The 15,193-nt window shown below is 53.8% G+C and overlaps 1 protein-coding gene across 8 annotated transcripts in view; it reads right to left on the reverse strand.

Moving 5' to 3' along the window:
- Positions 1–2,302: 2,302 nt before the first annotated feature.
- FMNL2 (formin like 2) overlaps positions 2,303–15,193 on the reverse strand; it is a 119,497-nt gene continuing 106,606 nt past the window's right edge. For 2 of the 8 annotated variants that reach the window (XM_068195068.1, XM_068195065.1), the window contains 11 exons: positions 14,591–14,793; positions 12,848–13,082; positions 11,455–11,523; positions 11,282–11,362; positions 10,073–10,202; positions 9,827–9,990; positions 9,596–9,697; positions 9,065–9,163; positions 8,378–8,501; positions 6,502–6,635; positions 2,303–4,098 (listed from right to left, as the gene is read on the reverse strand). In XM_068195068.1, coding sequence (XP_068051169.1) covers positions 6,544–6,635; positions 8,378–8,501; positions 9,065–9,163; positions 9,596–9,697; positions 9,827–9,990; positions 10,073–10,202; positions 11,282–11,362; positions 11,455–11,523; positions 12,848–13,082; positions 14,591–14,793 — 1,299 coding nt within the window. In that variant the 3' untranslated portion in view covers positions 2,303–4,098; positions 6,502–6,543. Of the gene's footprint in view, positions 4,099–4,973; positions 5,437–6,501; positions 6,636–8,377; positions 8,502–9,064; positions 9,164–9,595; positions 9,698–9,826; positions 9,991–10,072; positions 10,203–11,281; positions 11,363–11,454; positions 11,524–12,847; positions 13,083–14,590; positions 14,794–15,193 lie in introns of those variants that run through there. The other 6 variants (XM_068195066.1, XM_068195062.1, XM_068195061.1 and 3 more) reach the window with 4 other exon arrangements.

The raw sequence follows: 15,193 nt of genomic DNA on the forward strand, positions 1-15,193 counted from the left end.
CGGTGGCTTTTAGTTTTTTACCACTTCAATCCAGTCAAAAGTAGAAAAAAACATGGAATTCTGAGGGCAAAGCTGTGCCTGGCCTGGAGCTGCGGGGTGGGATGGGGCTAGGATCCCCTGGAGGGGACACAGAGGTGGCAGCAGTGTCCCCAAGCACTTTCCTGGTGTCCTTCCCAAGGCAGGGAACAACCCTGGGCTGCCTGGGCAGAGCCCAGTTCAGCTTCGGGGAAAAAACTCCTAATTTAATTCCTTGTGCTTTTTTCTTTGAGGGATTTGGTTGGGTGGGATTTTTTTGGGGAAGGCAGCAGGAGTAAGGAATCCATGTCCTGATGTGTTCTGCAATCCCCCTGGATTTTGGGGTTGTTTGGCACTGGGGCTTTTGTCCAAGACTGATCCGTGTCCAAGTCCCGACTCCATCAGTCCCAAATCCCAGGGAATGCTGTGGATGGGAATCCTGCTGTGCCAGCAGAGGGAGCGTTTGGGACACAAGCACCTCGGCATTCCCGAAATCCCAGCCTGGCCCAGCCCTGGCTGTTACTCCAGCATTTCTCTCCATCTTTTCTCCCCCTTCCGAAAACTTAGGAATAAAAATCCAATGTTAAACGCAATTCCATGTGTTGCCTTAAGAACCTGCTGCAGAATGTACCTGCACAGCCCAGAGGAGGGAGGAGGAAGCAGCTCCAGCCCTGTTTTCCAGCCCCTGCACGTTCAGGAAGGTGCCCCCAGCCCTGCTCGGTGAGAAAATTGGGAAGCCGCTGTCCTTGGAATATTTTTGTACATTTTTATCAATGATTAAACCTTGTCTTTTAGCATGTACTGGTATTTATTTTTCCTTAAATACTCTGTACAGCTCTGAGCCACAGACTCACTCATAAAACCTGCTGGAAGACTTTTAGATTCCTTTTCAGGAGTTTTTTCCTGAATTTTGACCACTTTTACCAGTGCATAAACACCCAAAGGATCAGTTTATCCAGGGAATTTTCTGGCTGGGGTGGTTACAAGGCTCAGAATCCTTAAGAACACCCTGAGATTGAAATGAGTTCATTTGAAATATAAAAGGCAGGAGGTTGTAACCATTTTTTCCTGGAATGCTTTGGGATGGGAAAGCACATCCCAATCCTGCTGTTACCCCTGAAGGGTCGTTGCTCATCACCCATTTCCTGGGGGAAAAACACCTGGATTTGGTCAGACAGGGCTTGGGGGGGGTGGGGTGTGGTATCCATGGGTGTTTGGTGTGGAAATCCAGGTTGGAATATTCCAGGTTTTTCCCTGCAGGCTCTCCCAGGAAGGTTGGGATAATTCCAGGACTGAACAATCAGCCAGGTTTGCTTTGCTCACCTGCCGCCCCCTTCCCTGGATTTATATCCCAAAATGGGAATGCTCCAAGTGGGAAGAGCCCAGCAGTTTGGAAACCTGGAGGGCAGCAGGTCCTGGAATGTGGCATGGAGCTGGGAGGAGGATTTGGAGTCTGACAGGTCCTGAGGGTTTGTAAGCAGGGAGGAACTTCTTCCAAGGCTCTTCTTCCCTTGCATCCACACAAATTCAAGGAAAAAGATGTTCCTAAGGGAATATCCCTTTTTAAAGGTTGGCCTTGATTTTTCCATTAAAAATAAACTGGGAATGTCAGTTAGTCCAGTGGTGGGGTTTTCTTAACATCCTAATTCCATTTGCTGGAAGAAACTCGGCTTAAGCTGAGCCTGCTTTTAAACCAAGCAAGGCAGGATTGAGTTTTCCAGAGAACTGACTTCAGGCTTATTTTTCCAGCTTTTTTTTTTGTGTTTTCCTATTTCCCAGCCCCGTGTTTTCCTGTGGCAGGCCCAGCACAGCCAACCTCTGCATTCTGTCCTGGAAACTGGGAGGAATTTCAGCCAAATTGATTCTTTTTGATCAATGATTGGATTATCGTGGATGATTTTTAACCATGTCCATCAGTGTTGAAACCTTTGCTGTGCTGGTTAATCCTGATCCCACCCCTCAGAATAATTTTATTAAACCCTTTTAAAAATTAAATTTGATATTAAAATTCAAATTGCTTAGGCCTTAAATATTCGAATTGTGCATTTCTGGTAAATATTAATCCCCATTAGTTTCTCTCCTGGAGCTGATCCAGGTGTCTCCCAGGAACACCCCAAATTTCTTCCCTCAGCCTCTTCGAGATTAACAAATAATAAATTGATTTTTTCAAAGTTCTTTCAGTCTTCATCCACACAAGCTCCAGGTGTTCACCTAGCAAATACCAGCATTTTTTTGGGAGGAAAAAAACAGGTAGAAGTGACCCAAAAAACCCCTCTGGATTTCCATGTAGTAGTGTAAATAGTTTATTTGATTTTATGGCAGGAACAGACCAGGAAAGGAACGTGAACTGCTTTAGAAACACTTCTAATCTTGCTAAGAAGCAGATCTATGACTAGAAAAATATTAAAGAGAACATGCCAGCTTGGCTTTCATTCTGAGCTTTTATTATAAAAATACCTTTGAGCTGAAGAAAATGAGATTTAGTGCTTATACCCCAACAAGTGCTGAAATTTGAAATTCAAATTACCCAATTTTCTTTGATCCAAACACTCATTCCTACAGTGGCATGTTCTCTTTAGCAGGTCAAGTACACAGTGCTGTAAATGCAAAACTTGGCAGTTTTTCAAGGAAAAATTCCTGGAAATTGGTCAATGTGGTAACTCTGAGTCCAAAACTGTCCTTTTAGTTAAATATAAAAACAAAAACTATAAGTTAAAATAACATTCAGATTGTATAGCACAGGCTTGATGCATTTTATTTCCTTTTAAACAATATTTACAATATTACCCAGAGGCTAAACTTGGGGGGGAAGTGTAAAAACCATAAAAAACTGCACCAATTTTGTAGCAAAATATCTGTACATTTAAAAACAGATTATCATATAACTACACATTATCCAAGGGGGAAAAAAACCAAAACGGGGACCTTCACCAGTGGTTCACAGGAGCACAACGGAAAAGGGCAAAGAAACTCAGTGGTTAAATACTATACAAGAAATTTTACAATTAACAGATGGATGAGCCCAGGCTGGAAGCAAAATGGGATTTGGGAAGGACAAATTTCTCCTCGGTCCAGCTCTTCCCAACTCCTGGATGCTGCTGGCAGGGAGTGGGATCCATCCTGCTGCTCCTGGGCACAGGGAGGGGCACCGTGGTCCTAAGTCAGCCTCCTGACCCTTTTCAGGCTTGGAAAATGTCATGGAGAACCTAAACCCTACTGGGAATTTTAGGCTGGGCTTCCCTTCCAAAGGAGCCTCAGCAGGGATCCGAGCGGGGATGTCTCGGAGCCGGAGCGGGGTTGGAATCCCCCTGCCAGGAACTGGACTGCACTGGTCCTCAGAGCCTAATACTGATTACTGGGTGTTAATTGCTTAGTGCTAATTAATAAATACACTGTTATCCCAACGCTGCCTGCCTTGGCCGCCCAGCCAAAGCCCTGGAACATCCCAAACCACCGCGCTGGGCTGGGGGAACCTCCTGTTCCATTCCTAGCCCTGGCACTGTGGGCCCACATTCCATTTGGAGGCTGCATGGGCTGGGAAAAGGCATGGGTTCTTCCTTGGGATTATTTTAATTCCAGGTACAGAAAGCCCTCAAATGTCTTTGTAGATTTAATTTAAAAAGAGCCGTTAAGTGCAGCTGAAGGCCGAGCCTGCCCCTCGGCCCAGCATTAAAAGCCAAGCACATCCCAGTATTCCCAGTTTCCAACCAGTGAGGCCCACGGGAGCCCTCGCTCTCACCAACCCAACCCCCCAAACCAACCCCTATTTTACATTTTGGTTACAAACCCCGCAGAGCCTCGGCGTCCAGAGAAACCCAACCAACCCCAATCCTATTGCTTGGATCCGTCAGGAGCAGGAGCTTCCATTTCAGGCACTTGGCGTGGAGAGCCCGGCGCGGGGCCGGGAGCCCTCCGCAGGTCCGTTTTCCCTGGAGAAGGCGGGATGCGCGCGGGCCCATCCCGCTCCCCGGCGGGCTCACATGGCCAGCTCGGCGCCGTTGGAGCGCAGCCCGTGCTCGTCGAAGCGGCGGCGCACGCTCCTCCTCAGCGCGTCGGCCCGGCGGTACGGCTGGTTCCGGAGATCTGCGGGGAGCCGGCAGTCAGCAGCGCCCGCGCGGACACGCGGACACGCGGCACGGCAGCGCAGACAGGGAAAGGCCCGCTGGAAGCCAGTCAAAGCAGCTTGTGGAGGACGGGAGCAGGGATCAGCCCCGGCGCAGCGCGGGGAAGGACGGACGTGCCCGAGCTACGCGCCCCAGCGGCCGGTTAATACTGGTGGGATCGGGATGCTGGTGGGAATGGTGCCGTGGGAACGGCCCCTCACAGCTGGCACCGAGGCCGCATCGACTCCAGCCAGGTGGTTTGGGGTGGTCCCTGCGTGTTGCCACACTCGCACCAGAGCTGGAGGGTGTTCCTCATGGCAGGTGTGCGACCCTACCGGGATGGATTTAGGATCCCTACATCCCATTTAGCATGGATTCATGGAACTGTTCAGGTTGGCAAGGACCTCCAAGATCTGAAAGAGGTGCCCTGAAAAAAGCAGCTGGCACTGGGTTGGGATTCTCCAGCTGCTTTCCATGGCTGGAGTGATGCTTCATCAGCCAAAGGAGGGGAGAGCTCGGGAGGGAACACTGAGATGGGATGGATGGATGGATGGATGGACGGATGGATGGATGGAAGGGGGAGAAAGCTGATGGATGGGATGGTGGAAGCCCATTACAGGTGTCACATGTGCTGTCACCTGTGCACCTACAAGAGAACAAGCAGTGAAGACAATTCCAGCTAAAATATTGGTCTCCTGGCCAACAAATTTCTGTTGGACTGGGCAAATCCCTCAGACTTCCTGGATAACTTGTGTTGGGGGTTACTTCCAAACTTCTCAGCTCTCCCCTCTCTACAGCTGGAGTTGGAGTTTGTCCACCTCATGCAGAACCCAACTGTGGGGCTGCAACACCTGGGGACAGAACTTGAAGAGAAATGGCCAAACCAGAGTGTGACGGTGGTCACCAACCAACAGCACCTGGGGACAAGATTATTTTGGGCTCAACTTGAATTAAAATGGCCAAAATGGAGTGTGAAGATGGTCACCAACCAACAGCACTCAGGGACAAGACTGTTTTGGGCTCAGCTTGAGGAGAAGTGGCCAAAACAGTGTGATGATGGTCACCAGCCAACATCCTGTGGATCCCTGCACCTCCAGAGGTGAAAATCAAGGATCTGGGTCTCAACTGGCCTCGAGGGTCTCACCAGTATTAGCTCAGCCACATCTACCACCAGCTGCCTGGCACAGAGAGAAAGGAGGAAGCCAAGTAAAAAGAGATGCTTGCCAGCTCTGGGAATCCTCCACCACGGCTGTGCTAGAAGAAATCCTTACCCTCGAGTGAACATTGGGAAATTTAGTGATATTATTCTTCTTTAGGGCTAAACAGAAAACAAAAACAAAAAACAACAAACAAAACAGAACACAAAAAAATGATGGTTAAGTAAAAAAATGGGATGGAGAATGAATAGCAAGTCAAGTCAGTGTTCAAACCTCCCGGGCAGAAACCACAGAGCAAGAGGGGTTAGACAGGGCAGGAGGGACAGGAGGCTGCTCCCTACCCCAATTCCAAGCTGCTTTGAAGGTTGGCTCCAGGAAGAGGACACAGAGAGAACCCGGAAGAGCAAAGAACCATGGAGTGGGTTAGTTTGTGGATTTATTGGCAGCACTGATGGATTTTCACAGGGAATGGTGGAAGGAACACTGCTGCCTTCTTAAGCTGAGTCCTTAATGAGGACAACAGTGTCCAGGGCCATGCTGGGTGAGGGACACCCGTGGGACAACGGACACCACGATGGGAATCGCTCAGTTCCATGTCAGGTTTGCCTTGGCACCATTCCGGTGGTTGTGCCCTGTATTCTCAACTCCCAGCCCTGCTCCCCACTCCCCTGCTCCATGCACTGAGCCCGGCCTCGGCACAGGGTCCAGGCTCAGAGAGAATTCCTGATTCCATGAAATAAAGCTGGCATGGAACTGGCATGGAACAAAAGAGTTAAAGATGGACATGACCGAACAAGGAGAGATTTCACCCCACTGTTCCACCCCATGCAGCTGAACATGCAGGAGCTCGTTAGGAGTCCTAAACCACCCCATGGGTGTTATTCCCAGGTCACAAGCCACCCCCAAGGCCATTCCCAAGGTCCATGCAGGCCGGAATTCCACTCAGAGGTGCCACATGCACGGCACCCCGAGGTGACACATCGAAGTGAGCTGTCACTGCTTGGGCTCCTCAGCCCTGGCACTGCAGGAGACTCATCCCAGTGACTCCCAGCTTGTTCTACGGGACACAAGGACAGCCGGATGGGATGGGATGGGATGAAGAGGACATGCAACAGAGGGGACACGACTACAATGTCAGGAGGACGCTGGACACCACTACACACTCAACAGTCACAGATTCCTGGCTGAGATCCGCACAAACAAAGTGGCAAAAAGTCTACAGCAACCTTCCTGGTTTCTAAGAGCGTCAGGTGTGAAAGAGGGAGAGTTTAGTAATGGAATTCCTCAGGGACAACAGGGTCGCAGAAGAACCGAGAGCCGCGCTTGGCGCTTCGGGCGGTGAACGGCACCGTCTTCAGCACTGCATGGGAACAACAACAGCCACACACAAACCAAGGTCAGCGCTGCTCCAGGCCAGGGACAGCTCAGTGCTCCCACAAGGGACACCGGGACACGCTCCAGCCTGCTCCTCACCGGCCTTGGGACAAGGTGGTTGTGAGGCTTCAGGAGGTATTCCATCCACTCGTGGAATCCCAGCCTGGTTTGGGTGGGAAGGGACCTTAAACTCATCCCATCCACCCCTGCCATGGCAGGGACACCTCCCACTGTCCCAGGCTGCTCCAAGCCCTGTCCAGCCTGGCCTGGGTCACTGCCAGGGATCCAGAAGCAACCACAGCTGCTCTGGGCACCTGTGCCAGGGCCTGCCCACCCTCCCAGCCAGGAATTCCTTCCCAATCCCTGACCTTTCCTTCATCTTAAAGCCATTCCCCCTCTAATAAAGTAATTCCCTTGAAGAACGTGCTTTAAGGTGTGCTACAGGTTTGTGGGAAGACCTTGGTGTTTGGGATGATTTGGGTTGGAAGGGACCTTAAATCCCATCCAGTGTCACCCCAGCCATGGGCAGGGACACCTTCCACTATCCCAGAGTGCTCCAAGCCCCATCCAACCTGGCCTGGAGCACTCCCAGAGATGGGGAAGTGCAGGATTTACTGGGAGATCTCCAGGAATGGGGAGGTGACCTTGGTCCTACCCGACCTTCCATGCCTGACCTTTCCTCCTCCGTGGCTTGAGGCCCCAAAATGGGCAAATCCAGGCACAAGAGTGCAGGAAATGTTTAATTAGAGCCTGGCAGCCTCTCTCCTGGATGTTTTTTTCCATAGGGATAGGCGTCTGCCACACAATCTGTTCTTTCCACAGAGCAGGAAAACCATTTTTCCAATTAATCAAAGTCCCAGGAGTCTGGAGGAGTTGTGGAAGCAATGCCAGGTTGGATATTATTGCCACCCTGCCCTTTAAATGAGGAATGTTATCTCAGGGCCATTAATCAAGGTTAAAAGGAGTTGGGCAAGCTTCACACACTTCATCCAGTTGGGCAAAAATTCCCTGGCTTCCTTAGTGAGGGATCAAACAGCTCTCCTGCCCTTCTGCAGGAAAAAACTCCTGTGGAAAACTTCCAGGAGCAGTTGGCAAGGTCCCTTTATTTTTGGGTTCTGTGCAAGGAAACTGAGTTTGTGAAGCTCCTGAGGTGTTAAATTATTTTCCTTCCACACCAAAGGTGAAAAACGTGCGGGAAACTCCCAGTTCTGCAATCCCTAAAGCTGGAAGTATTAAAAAGGATTTAATTCCTGGGAAAGATGCAGTTCAGGTGTCTCTTTCAAACAGCAAATATTGGCAGCCGAGTCCTGGCTGTGCTTGGCTGCACCAGGGGCTGTGTCCCTTCCCTCTGGGATCTGCAGGAAAACCTGGAGCAGTTTGGGGTCGCTGGGGGTTGACTGAAGGATTTCTGGGATCAATCTTAATGAAAACTGAGGCTCTTCATCCTGACCCTGATCCCATTTGTGGGGAGAAAAAAGGGATCTGGGACAGATCCACAGGGCACAGCTGGAGCAGCTGCTGGGATCAGGCACTCCCTGCCTGCTCTAAAACCCTGGGAATGTCCCCACAAGCTGGAAGAGAAGGAGCAGAACCTTCTGGACTTGCCCCACACCACACAAGCAGGAGGGGGACAAAGGAGGGGACAAAGGCGTGGAGCAGGCCCTCGGCATTCCCCCCGGGCATTCCCGAGGCCGGGATCCCAGCGGCGGGCGGGGGGCAGCAGGGTACCTGTGATGATGTCCTCGATGGCGCCGTCCTTGCCCTCGTACACGTGCCGGTTGTCCTTGACCTGCCGGCGCCGCAGCTCCGCGATCAGCTCCTGCTGCTGCCGCTTGCTCTTGTGGGACGGGGACTGGGGACACGCACGGGCACGGTCAGCGCGGAGCTCCCCCGTCCTCCCCTGGGCTTCTTCCTGAGCCTCACACGCGTCTGTACCCCAGCAACTCCCACAGAACTGCCATCTCCACCCCCTCCCAAGGCTGCGAACAGCCTCGTCCTCCTCTGCCTTCCTCCTCCTCCTCCTCTCTTTCTCCTCATCCTCTTTGCCCTTCCCCCACTTCTTCTCCTCCCCTCTCTCTCCTCCTTCTTTTCTTTTCCTCCTCCTCCTTCTCCTCTTTTTCATCCTCCTCCTCTTTCTTTTCCTCCTTCTCCTCCCTTCTTGCTCCCACTCCATGGAGAAATCAGGGAAGGATAAAAGCTCGTGGAAATACAGACAAGACAACTTTCCACCTAATTTTTCTTAATTTTACCGACTTCCAAAGCAGCAGAACCCACATTGGAACTTTTCCAGCCTATCCCAGCTCCCTCCATAAAAACTTCCAGACTCTTTGTAGGCAACAACAGTTTCCTCACTCAGAGCTGAGGTTTCTGAAAATCAGGAACCCAATCCCACCTGAAGCTGTATCTGTGTCATACCTTTTGGTCCTGTTGCTCCATCAACGCTTCTTGCTCCATGAGTTTTTCCATTAAGGCCTGTTCCTGCTTTTTCCTCAGCTCATTTTCTTCCTCTGCTTGCTGTTTGTGAGAAAATCCACAGGTTAGAGATCCCAGGGGAGCCAGGGAGGAATGGGATCCGTGCCACCATGGGGCTTTCTGACGAAGGGAGAGGAGAAGGGGAAAGAAGAAGAAAGGCAGAAAGGAGAAAGAAGGAGAAGGAGGAGAAAGAGGAAAAGAGAAGGAGGAGAAAGAGGAGAAGGAGGAGAAGAGTAGAAGGAGGAGGAGAAGAAAGAGAAGGGGGAAAAGAAAATGAGAAAGAGGAGGAGGAGAAGAAGGATGAGGAGAGTACAGGAAGAGAAGAAGTTGGGGGAGGACAAAGAGGAGAAGGAGGAGGAGAAAGAGAAAGAAAGAGAGAAAGAGAAAGAGGAGGAGGAAGAAGAGAAGGAAGAGGAGGAGGAGGACAAGGACAAAGACAAGGACAAGAACAAGGACAAGGAAGCTCTGGTTTACCTTGTAGGCCTTCACAAAGCGGACAAACACCGGGAAGAACACCGAGGGTGGGGTTGTCTTGGGATTCTCCCCGAAATACTTCACAGCATCATCAAAGGCATCCTGCAACAGGCACAGCTTCAGTGCCCCGCACACCCTCCCAGGCACCCTCCCCATCCCCAGCATTCCATGGAAATACAGCCCATCCCCGGGTGTCACCCCCCCAGGGCAGATCCCGGGAACACAAAGCACCTGGGCTATTTTGGCGTCATCCTGGAGCTTCTTGAGCTTGCCCTCGTTGCTCTGGATGAAGTCCTTGAGCATGGTGTTGTGGTCGTGCATGGTGTACTCGCGCTTGGTCAGCTCCAGGCCCCGCTGCAGCTCCTTCACGTCCAGCAGGACGTTCTCCAGGGACACTGGGAAGTGGCACGGGGACGCTGAGCGTGCCAGCTGTGCCAGGAGCGTCCCAGCCTGGCAGGGCAGAGGAGGGGGCTGTACCTGCTGCTGCCTTCTCCACGTAGTGCAGCTCGTTGTAGAACAGGGCCACGTGCTGGTACTTCTCCTTCACCACGTTGGAGATGTAGTGCAGCAGCGTCTGCTTCCGGTCCGTCGACTTGGTCTCCAGGAGCTGGCAGGGGCAGGAGCAGGGGTGTGGGGAGCTGTGGGCAGCTGGGACAGGCTCCGAGCAAAGGGACTCACTGGGGCTGCTCCAGCGCCCTCCCCGTGCTGGGAACCACCCGTGGAGCCCCCCAGCAGCCACCAGCACCCCCTGAAGGGCCACAGGGGCGGGACAGAGAGGCTGGAAACGGGGAAAGGATCTGGGGGTGACGAACGCGAGCCCGGGGGCGCCCAGCTGGGCAAGAGGCCAGCGGCCCCCGCGCTGTGCCAGCCCCGGTGGGACACAGCCCGGGGCAGTGCCCGTGCCTGTGCCCGCCCTGCTGGGGCACCTCCAGGGCTGGGGACAGCTCCGGGATTGAGGGACCCTGAGGGGCTGGAGGGGCCAGGGAAGGGAACGGAGCTGGGAAGGGGATGGAGAATTCCTGAGGGAGCTGGGAAGGGCTGCAGAATTCCTGAGGGAGCTGGGAAGGGGATGGAGAATTCCTGAGGGAGCTGGGAAGGGCTGCAGAATTCCTGAGGGAGCTGGGAAGGGGATGGAGAATTCCTGAGGGAGCTGGGAAGGGCTGCAGAATTCCTGAGGGAGCTGGGAAGGGAATGGAGAATTCCTGAGGGAGCTGGGAAGGGAATGGAGAATTCCTGAGGGAGCTGGGAAGGGCTGCAGAATTCCTGAGGGAGCTGGGAAGGGGCTCAGCCTGGAGCAAAGGAGGATCCCGAGGGATCTTTTCCCTCTCTGGAATTCCCTGCCAGGAGGGGACAGCCGGGGGGGTCGGGCTCTGCTCCCAGGGAACAGGGACAGGAGGAGAGGGAACGGCCTCAGGCTGGCCCAGGGCAGCTCAGGGTGGGCAGCAGCAGGAATTTCCCCATGGAAAGGGGGCTCAGGCCTTGGAACTGCCCAGGGAGGTTTGGGGTGCCCATCCCTGGAGGGATTTCAAAGCCCTGTGGATGTGGCATTAGGGTCATGGGGCAGTGGTGGCTTTAGCAGTGCTGGGAATGGTTGGACTCCATGATCTTGGAAGGTTTTTCCAGCTTCAAGAACTCCACAGTTTTCATTCCCAGCTGGTGCCCACAGCACATCCCTGCCTTTCTTACCAGGTCTAAACTCTGCAGCTTAAATCCATACACAGCCCCTCGTTTGCTGCTGTTCATGTAATTCCCAAGAGCCAGGATGATCTGCCAGGATGAAACAGAGCAGAGCAGGAATTCTCAGGACAAATTCCTGGAGCTTTAGACACCGCTGGAAGGGGAGATAAGACCAGACCTACCTCCAGGATTTTCTTCAGTTTTTGGGATGACTTTATGGAGACAGAGGCAGCAATTATGGCATGGAGTTGCTGCAGGGAAACACAGGGAGAGCTTTGGTCAATGCACATCCAGCCAGGAGGAAAATGAACACCCAAACACTCACATCCTGGGAAAAAAACCTTCCTGGCTTTTATCCACACCATGGCACAGAGCACTGATGTCCCTCTGCCACGGAGCCAGGCTGGGAGAGCTGGGAATGTTCCCCTGGAGAAGGGAAGGCTCCAGGCAGAGCTCAGAGCCCTGGGAATTTCCCCTGGAGAAGGGAAGGCTCCAGGCAGAGCTCAGAGCCCTGGGAATGTTCCCCTGGAGAAGGGAAGGATCCAGGCAGAGCTCAGAGCCCTGGGAATGTTCCCCTGGAGAAGGGAAGGCTCCAGGCAGAGCTCAGAGCCCTGGGAATGTTCCCCTGGAGAAGGGAAGGCTCCAGGCAGAGCTCAGAGCCCTGGGAATGTTCCCCTGGAGAAGGGAAGGCTTCGGGCAGAGCTCAGAGCCCTGGGAATGTTCCCCTGGAGAAGGGAAGGCTCCAGGCAGAGCTCAGAGCCCTGGGAATGTTCCCCTGGAGAAGGGAAGGCTCCAGGCAGAGCTCAGAGCCCTGGGAATGTTCCCCTGGAGAAGGGAAGGCTCCAGGCAGAGCTCAGAGCCCTGGGAATGTTCCCCTGGAGAAGGGAAGGCTCCAGGCAGAGCTCAGAGCCCCTTGCAGGGCCTGAAGGGCTCCAGGAGAGCTGGAGAGGGACTGGGGACAAGGGATGGAGGGATATGACCCAGGGAATGGCTCCCACTGCCAGAGGGCAGGGATGGGTGGGAGATTGGGAACTGGGAATTCCTGGCTGGGCTGGAATTCCCAGAGCAGCTGGGGCTGCCCCTGGATCCCTGGCAGTGCCCAAGGCCAGGCTGGAGCAGCCTGGGACTGTGGGAGGTGTCCCAGCCATGGCAGGGGTTGGAACGAGATATTCCTTATTTTCCCTCCCCTCCCAACCCTGTCTGGGATTTTGTGAATGTTCCCCTGCCCTGATTTGGACTCCAGGAGTCCAAACCCAGATTCACCCCCCTCAGATGTAAATGAGGATTCACGTTCCAACCCCTACAGCTCTCCCAGGGATTTAGGCTGGGTGGAACACAATGCCAAGGGCCCATGGACCAGCACCAAGAGTCACTTTTCCCAACAACATTCCTTTGAGGCTGCCCAGGCTCCCCAGGGAATGGCCACATTCCCGAGGCTGCCAGAGCTGCAGGAGTGTTCAGGCAGCGCTGCCAGGGATGCCCAGGCCGGGGTTTTGGGGTGTCTGTGCAGGGCAGGGGTTGGATCCATGCTCCCGTGGTCCCTTCCAGCTGTGGATATTCCCTGCTCCCGCTCACCGGGGTGAGCATCTGGATGCTCTCGGCGAAGTTGCCGATGAAGGCCATGATGGTCATTTTCTGCATCAGCCTCTCGATCTTGCTGAACTGCATCATGAACCTGTCCTCATCTGACAGGTTCTCCAGGGGCTTCCTCTCCCTCTCGTAGAGCCTCAGCACCTTCACTTCGTTCTCCGTGGGCAGGAACCGCATCAGGCACTCCACGAAATCCACCGGCAGCGTCTTCAGGTCAAACCTGCGGGAAAATCCCGGGAAAAGGGTGTGGGGACAGAGCTCACAGGGAAGTGGCCAGGCCATGGACATCCCTCTGCTCTGGGGCCAGCCTGGGAATGTTCCCCAGGATGAGGGAAGGATCCAGGCAGAGCTCAGAGCCCTGGGAATGCTCAGGAAGGATCCAGGGAGAGCTCAGAGCCCTGGGAATGTTCCCCTGGAGAAGGGAAGGCTCCAGGCAGAGCTCAGAGCCCTGGGAATGTTCCCCTGGAGAAGGGAAGGCTCCAGGCAGAGCTCAGAGCCCTGGGAATGTTCCCCTGGAGAAGGGAAGGCTCCAGGCAGAGCTCAGAGCCCTGGGAATGTTCCCCTGGAGAAGGGAAGGCTCCAGGCAGAGCTCAGAGCCCTGGGAATGTTCCCCTGGAGAAGGGAAGGCTCCAGGCAGAGCTCAGAGCCCCTTGCAGGGCCTGAAGGGCTCCAGGAGAGCTGGAGAGGGACTGGGGACAAGGGATGGAGGGACAGGACCCAGGGAATGGCTCCCACTGCCAGAGGGCAGGGATGGGTGGGAGATTGGGAACTGGGAATTCCTGGCTGGGCTGGAATTCCCAGAGCAGCTGGGGCTGCCCTGGATCCCTGGCAGTGCCCAAGGCCAGGCTGGACGGGGCTTGGAGCAGCCTGGGACAGTGGGAGGTGTCCCTGGATGAAGTGGACGGGCTCTAAGGTCCCTCCCAACCCAGAGCAGTCTGGGATTCAGCTCCACATGAAGAAAAGCAAAGAAGAAGCTGTGAAGCTCCTCCTGCCTGCCCATGCAGATGGGAACAGGATCCAGGGATAATGGGAATGATGCTGCTTCCATTTCCAAACATGTGGCCGTTCCCCCACCCCTCCAGGCTCACTTTTCCAGGGAAAAGAGGTGGGGAGGAGCAAGTGTTTGTATTTAAGTGGCCCAGAGCCCCCTAAAGCCCAAGTGCTGAACCTGCCAGGACCTGGGGCACGTTTGGGTCACCCTCAGCCAAAGGCAAAGCTTGTGCATCCACGTTTTGGAGATATTCCTTAAGGGAGGAGTGGGAGATGTTTGCCATGGCCCCGGTGAGTCTGGATGGATTTGGGATCAGCCCCGAGGAGCAGCTGCACCTCTCCCAGGAGCAGGGAAGAATCCCTATCAGTTCCTGAGGCCACTCCACAAACCTAATTCCATGCACAATCTGCTCCAGCACCTGGACTAAACTCATCCTTCATGGAGCAAACCAGAAGAGCTGCCTCTTCCTGGGTTCCCTCTGGATTTTGCTCACTGGGACAGGAAACACCGTGGAGCTGCCAGGGCAAACTGGATAGGCTGGAACGAGCTGCTTTAATAAGGGAAGCGCTAATTTGTCCAACCTCAGCAGTGACTCAGCAACACAAATCAAATTCTGATTTCTGGGAATTCACCAGCGTTCCGTCCTTCCCCTGGAATTTTCTCCATCAGCTGCCAACTCCAAAGCACTTCCCAGCACTCCCAGTGAGCCTGGGGCAGGACTCCTTTGCTGCACTCACACGTGGATGGCTTTGCAGATCTCGTCCGCCGTCTTCCCGGCTTTCCGCAGGGTGATGGCCAAGTTCTTGGCTCTGTTGGCATCCAGCAGCGTGACCTTGTTGGATCCTTTCTGAGGGATCTTCTGCTTGCTGGAGGTCAGATCCATGGCTGGGCCCTGGGCTTTCGTTTTGAATATCTCCTCAAATTCATCCACGTTTAGATCCTGGAAAGGAAAGGAGAGGATTTATCCTGCAGGGAACACTAAATCCTAATCCAGAACCACTGTGGTGGCTGAGACAGGGTCATGGAATCATGGAATGGTTTGGGTTGGAGTCTGAAAGCTCATCCCAGTTCCAGCCCCTGCCATGGGCAGGGAGACCTTCCACCAGCCCAGGTTTTTCCAACCCTGTCCAACCTGGCTTTGGAACCCAGAGAGCTCTGTCAGAGGCTGAGGGATGGAAGGAACACACTCCTGAGCCGGGATGAGGAAATCTGGCCAGATCCCAGAAATCCAGCCCCAAACAGCTCTGCACATGTTCAGAAATTCAGGAAAACACTGGTGAGCACCGGTGCTTTATCCAGCCATGGCTAAAGCATCCATGGGAGCATCCAGGTCGTGGAAT

Source organism: Anomalospiza imberbis, chromosome 7 (assembly GCF_031753505.1).
Source record: "Anomalospiza imberbis isolate Cuckoo-Finch-1a 21T00152 chromosome 7, ASM3175350v1, whole genome shotgun sequence".
Classification (NCBI taxonomy): Eukaryota; Metazoa; Chordata; class Aves; order Passeriformes; family Viduidae; genus Anomalospiza; species Anomalospiza imberbis.